This window comes from Pteropus vampyrus, unplaced genomic scaffold (genome assembly GCF_000151845.1).
Source record: "Pteropus vampyrus isolate Shadow unplaced genomic scaffold, Pvam_2.0 Scaffold268, whole genome shotgun sequence".
NCBI classification, from domain to species: Eukaryota; Metazoa; Chordata; class Mammalia; order Chiroptera; family Pteropodidae; genus Pteropus; species Pteropus vampyrus.
The window spans coordinates 431,684-437,472 of NW_011889049.1; the positions used below are offsets into that span (position 1 = coordinate 431,684).

The 5,789-nt window shown below is 53.6% G+C and overlaps 1 protein-coding gene across 1 annotated transcript in view; it reads right to left on the minus strand.

Annotated features, from left to right (window-relative positions):
* The window catches only part of EML1 (echinoderm microtubule associated protein like 1), a 154,197-nt gene extending 149,099 nt beyond the window's left edge, over positions 1-5,098 (minus strand). Inside the window, exon 1 of the mRNA XM_011375252.2 lies at positions 5,005-5,098. Within this exon, the coding sequence (XP_011373554.2) occupies positions 5,005-5,032 (28 nt within the window). The 5' untranslated portion in view covers positions 5,033-5,098. The remainder of the gene's footprint in view (positions 1-5,004) is intronic.
* Between the last annotated feature and the right edge of the window lie 691 nt (positions 5,099-5,789).

Below are 5,789 nucleotides of genomic sequence, written 5' to 3' on the forward strand. Positions count from 1 at the left end.
AAATGGATACATTCCCAGAAATACACAACTTCCCAAGATAGAGTCAAGAAGAAACTGGAAATCTGAACCAACTGCTTACCACCAATGAAATCGAATGAAAAATAATTTTAAAAATTCCAAAAAAACAAAAGCCCTGGACTGGATGGCTTCATAGATGAACTCTACCAAATAGTCAAAGAAAAATTAACACCTATGCTTCTCAAACTATTCCAAAAAATTGAAGAAGAGGGAAGGCTCCCTAACTCTTTACGAAGCCACCATTATCCTGATTACCGAAAAACAAAAACAAAAACTCAAAAAAGACATTACCGAAAAACAAAAACCAAAACTCAAAAAACTATAGGCCGAAATCCTTAATGAACACCGATGCAAAAATCCTCAACGAAATATTAGCAAACCGAATTCAGCAATACGTTAAAAAGATCACACGCTGTGATCAAGTTGGATTTACTCTCGGGATGCAAGATCGGTTTAATACCTGCAAATCAATTATGATATACCACATTTACAAACTGAAAGATAAGAATAATATTATCATGTTAAAAAGCATTAGACAAAACCCAGCAAAGTAGAGGAACATACCCCAACATAAGAAAGGCTACATATGACAAACCGACAGGCAACATCGTATTCAACGGGAAAAGCTAAAAGCGTTTTCCCCAAGATCAGGAACAAGACAAGGATGTCCGCTTTCGTCCCTTTTATTCAAAATAGTATTGGACGTCCTGGCTACAGCAATCAGACAAGAAAGAGAAATAAAAGGCATCCACTTTGGAAAGAAAGAAGTAAAACTATCATTATTTTCAGATGACATGATACTCTAGAGAGAACCCTAAGGAGTCCACCAAAAACCCATTAGAACTGATCAATGAATTCAGTAAAGTGGCAAGATACAAAATTAACATTGAGAAGTCGATTGCATTTTATACACCAATGATGAACTATCAGAAAGAGAAACTAAGAAAACAATATCATTTACAATCGCATCGAAAACAATAATATACCAAGGAATCGAATTAACCAAGGAGGCAAAAGATCTGTCTTGGGGAAAATTATGTCATTGAAAAAAGAAATTGAAGAAGATACAAATAAATGGAAGCGTATACCATGCTCATGGGTAGAAAGAATCAATATAGTTAAAATGGCCATACTACCCAAAGCAATCTATAGTGTCAATGCGATCCCTATCAAAATACCAATGACATTTTTCAGAGAACTAGAACAAATAATACAAAAATTTATATGCGACTACAAAAGATCCTGAATAGCCATGGCAACCTTGAGAAAGAAGAACAAAGTTGGATGTATCACACTACCTGACATCGAACTATACTACAAGGCTATAATAATCGAAACTGCATGGTACTGGCATAAAAACAGACACAGAGATCCATAGAACAGAACAGAGAGCCCAGGAATAAATCCAGGCCTATATGGTCGTTTAATCTATTACAAAAAGAGGCAAGGATATACAAGGGGGTAAAGATGTTCTCTTCAACAACGGTGATAAAGACAGGGGGACCAGCCACCCTCTTCCGCCCACACAAACACGAAAACCAGGTGCTGGCAAGGGCAGCCACTGCTTACTATAAAAACTGGAGCCCAGAAGAAACAGGGGAGCTGGCGGTGGGGTGACACAGGAAGGGAGAGAGGGTCACTCTGCTGGCTGAGCACTTACCCAGGTTAGGGGTGTCCATCCTCACCACGCCCTCTGACACAGGGCCAGTGTGCACCAGTGGCCGAGGCTCAGGGAGGTTAAGCGACCCGCCCAAGGCCACAGAGCCAGGGAGTGGCAGAGATTTGAATCCTGGGCTCCGACGGAGCTGTGTTGGTGCTCTGCTGGGAATCTAACGGCTTGCTCTTTGGTGCTGGGAATTATAAAATTGCTTTGCTGGAAACTTTCCCAAGCATGGGGGGGACTGACAGCACAGAGGCTGCATTCTCTTCCTGTGGAGCTCTGCCAAGAGGGGAGGGGGTGGGTCACAAGGTCAAAGGCAGGAAAAGACAATCAACAGACCCAGGATGTGTGGAGCCAGCACTTTCTGGGCGCCTCTGTCCAGGCACTCAGCACTGTCTCCGGGCCCAGTGAGGGACTGGCAGGCCCCGCTCTGCAGATGAGGAAACCCAGCCTCGGTGGAGGAGTGACACATCGGCGTGCCACCTCGCTAAGGGGCAGTGCCGGGCCCAGGGCCCAGGAGACTGTGAGGGCAGCACCTTCACTAGACGTGGCGCTGGCAGCTGTTGGTGCCTCTGGGCTCCTGCTATAAATACGATGCTGACTCCCGGTAACCTTAGCCTTCAGGCCCCCGGCCCAGGCTCAGGGCCATAACTCCCGGAGCCGACCGCCCGCGGCTGCGCCCTGCTCTGCGGGATGCTCCCGACACCTTAACGAGGTACCACATTTTTCACAGGCTCCACATTACCGGAGGCGTTGTTGAGCTGGCTCTCTCCAAAATGAGGAGCTCTGAGGGTCAAACAGGCCTACAAGACCGTCGGCCTCTCTCGGGCGAGCAGGGAGTGACGCCCCCAGAAGGGGCACTGTGTCTGAATTCTGTACAAACAGGAGCCGGAGAGCTGGGTTTGAATCCCAGCTCGACCACTGACCAGCTGGGTGACCTTGGGCAAGTCTGTTTGCCTCTCCAAGCTTCGCTTTCCTTAGCTGCGCAGTGGGGTTCGTGCTGCCCCACTCCAGGGATTAGGCAGACGATGTATCCAAAGTGACCAGGACACAGGACACAGCAGATAGTTTGGTCCCTTCGTTTCCTCATTGGGTTGCAGCTCATTTATTGTTTGAATAATAATAACAACAGCTACAACTACTAACAATAAGCCCGGCATTATTTTTAGTGCTTTACATGCTTTTGGTCACTTAATCCTCACTGGAACTTGAGGAGCTAATGTCCTTTTATTGTCCCCACTTAACAGATGGGGAAACTGAGGCACAGTGCCTTTGATCAACCTGCCCAAGTTCACGTAGGTAGTGGATGGAGAGCTGAGAACTTTCCTGCTGTTGCCACAGGCCCAGGGATTGGCTGCTGAAAACAGGTAGAAATATTTCACAGCAGCCTCGTGGCCTCTGTCGCTTCTGTGGGGTAGAAACCTGAGTAAGACCTGAACTTACTCATAAACAGACATACACCCCATAAACAGACATACACCCCTGCCCATAGGTGTGGTCTTCACTCCTGCCAACCAGGTTCCATGGCCAGCTCAGCACATCAGAGACCAAAGACCATACTTTATAATGAGCAAGCAAAGCCCCAAGCTCGCCCTAAGGCGAACTGCCTAGCAAGAGCGGGCAGAGCCAGAGTCATGCCACCGGCTCCAACTCAGCTGAACCCCCTCTAAATAGTGAAAGAGCATCGAAAGCATGTTTCCTCTCAGCCCCCCAAACAGACACACACACACACACACACACACACACACGCACACGGCCCATTCATTGCCCCTAGAGACTAAATATATCCATGCCCTCCTGAAATACCCATCTCCACACGGGTGGTTTTACAAGCTGCTAAAAGCAGGCCCATGTCCCTGGTGGGGGACGAGCTATTCCGGGTTCGTGTCAGGTGTGGGCAGAGCCAGCCAGCAAGGGCCTGTCTGCACCCCCACCGGCTCCTCAGCCTTCACAGCCACGGCGGACAATTCCTGGCAGCCAGCGCCGCTGGCGCCTGGCGGAAGAGGGTGAGGTCAGGCCCGCTTTGTCGCTGTCCTCCTCCTCAACACACACACACACGCACACACACGCACACACACGCACACACACGCGCACACACACACACACACACACACACACACTCTCTCTCTCCAGACCCAAGCACTGGGACTGTCCATCAGACACCATGCAGGGTGGGGCCACACCTCTGTCACCCACAATCCGCCCTAACGTGCCGCGAGACAGCTTGACATGCCCATGATTCTCCACGGCAGTGTTTGACAGATGAGGAATCCACGGCCACAGATGTGTACACCTTAGACGGGGAGGCCCGGCCAGAAGGGCTGGATCGGGGCCCATGGGCCCCACACCCCTGAGCTCCTGCCTGGACCCCCGCATGAAGGTGCCACTGAGTGCTCGCTGCACACCAGGCAACAGCAGACGCTGTCACATGTGTCACTTTTACTCGTCACAACCACCTGTGGGTTAGGGACTGTTACTACTGTCTCCTTTTTCACCTAGGGACTCAGAGGCTCAGAGCAGTTTAGCCACCTGCCCAAGGTCACCCAAGTTAGACGTGGAAGAACTGAGATTTCAGCCTGGCGGCCTGACGCTGGAGTCCCTGACGTACTCCTGGGACTATACTGTCCCCCACCCCTACCCCACCTGAGGCCAGTTCAGGGGCTCATATCAAAGCCTGTCTTTGCCCAGACAGGGTGGCCAGCAGGGAACCAGGCAGGAAACCAGGCCCCACAGTGGCCCCTGCCTGGGGCAGGGCAGAGGGTGTGCAGGCAGACCCCAGGATCTAACACCCCTCTGCGTGCCTGTGTCTTTGCCGTTTCCAACCTGAGGGATTTGGGGGCCCACAGAGGGCCTGCCTTGTGCTGGCAGACCAGGAACTCTGAACTTCCCACAGGTCTCAGACCTTGGGGGAACCCGATGGAAACTGTGGGCTCCTCTTCTCTCGGATAAACGCTCACACACGTTTTTTTGCATGCAATTCCAGGGGTCCGTGGCACCCCGAGCCCACCCAGGGGCCTGGCCACAGCGTAGGGGCCCCCTGAACTGTGGGCCAGCTCTGGACGCACCGGCTGATAGAAGGAGGGGTTTGCAACAGGCACAGCTTCCTGCTCCAGCCACATCGGGAAGCTAGGGCATGCAGCAGACCTTGTCAACTTTGAAAGTCTCCCCGCCAGCAGTGCAGGCCCCCCAGGAATCGGGCTAGGAGGAAAGGGGTCCAGCCCCACAGCTGCCTGCAGCCTGGGGGGGAGGGGGCGGTGCCCTCAGCGACCAGTGGCCTTGGCTCTGCAACGGGACCTGTAGTGGGTAAATATAGCGCTGCCACTCACCAGCCGAGGGGCCCTCGCCGTCAGACATGGTGCAGGAGAGGGGCGGGCAGCCGGCCGCCAGCCTGCGGGGACACTTGGAGCCCTCCCGGCTGTCACCCACCTGGTGAGGCTCGGGGCCGTGGGCCCTGCTGCCGGGCCTGTTCCACGTCCAGTCCCCAGGCAGTGTCCCGCCCCGGCCAGCCTGGCCACCCCCGCACGCTGGGCTGGGCAGATAAGACCGTGTCCCAGTGCCAGGAGCCCGTGCGATTGGTGGATAAATCTGGGCATTGCCCTCCCCTGCCCGGCCTCTCCCAGGCAGCCTCAGAGTGGTGCCTGAGAACCCACTGCAGCCCTGGGCGCTTGATCAGTCCTCAAGACCCCAGCCCCAGCCCGGGGGACCCCAGGATGCCTGCGAGCGCTCTCCCCGGCGACGACCTGACCCAGCCGGTGAGGGGCGCTGAGTGCTGCCGTGCTTGTCATCTCAGTCAGCTCCGGCATCTCCATCATCACGGATGGGGTCAGGTGACCCACCCAGGGCCACCCGGCTGGTTCGGGGCGTGACGGGAGCTGTGGGCTCTGGAGCCCGCCTGTCTGTCTCCGAGGCTGCAGGAAAGCACGGCCCTTGCCTCTGGCTGGTCAAGAGCAGCCAAAACTTACGGGCGCCTCCTGGGGCTACCTGCTCCATGTGTCCTGGGGGTGCTGAGTGGGGATGGCGATGGACCCCCGGGGGCGGCCACCGGACGTGTCTGGCACAGAATGGGGGCGCAGGAAATACAGGCGTCGATAACACGCCTCAGCAAGCACCG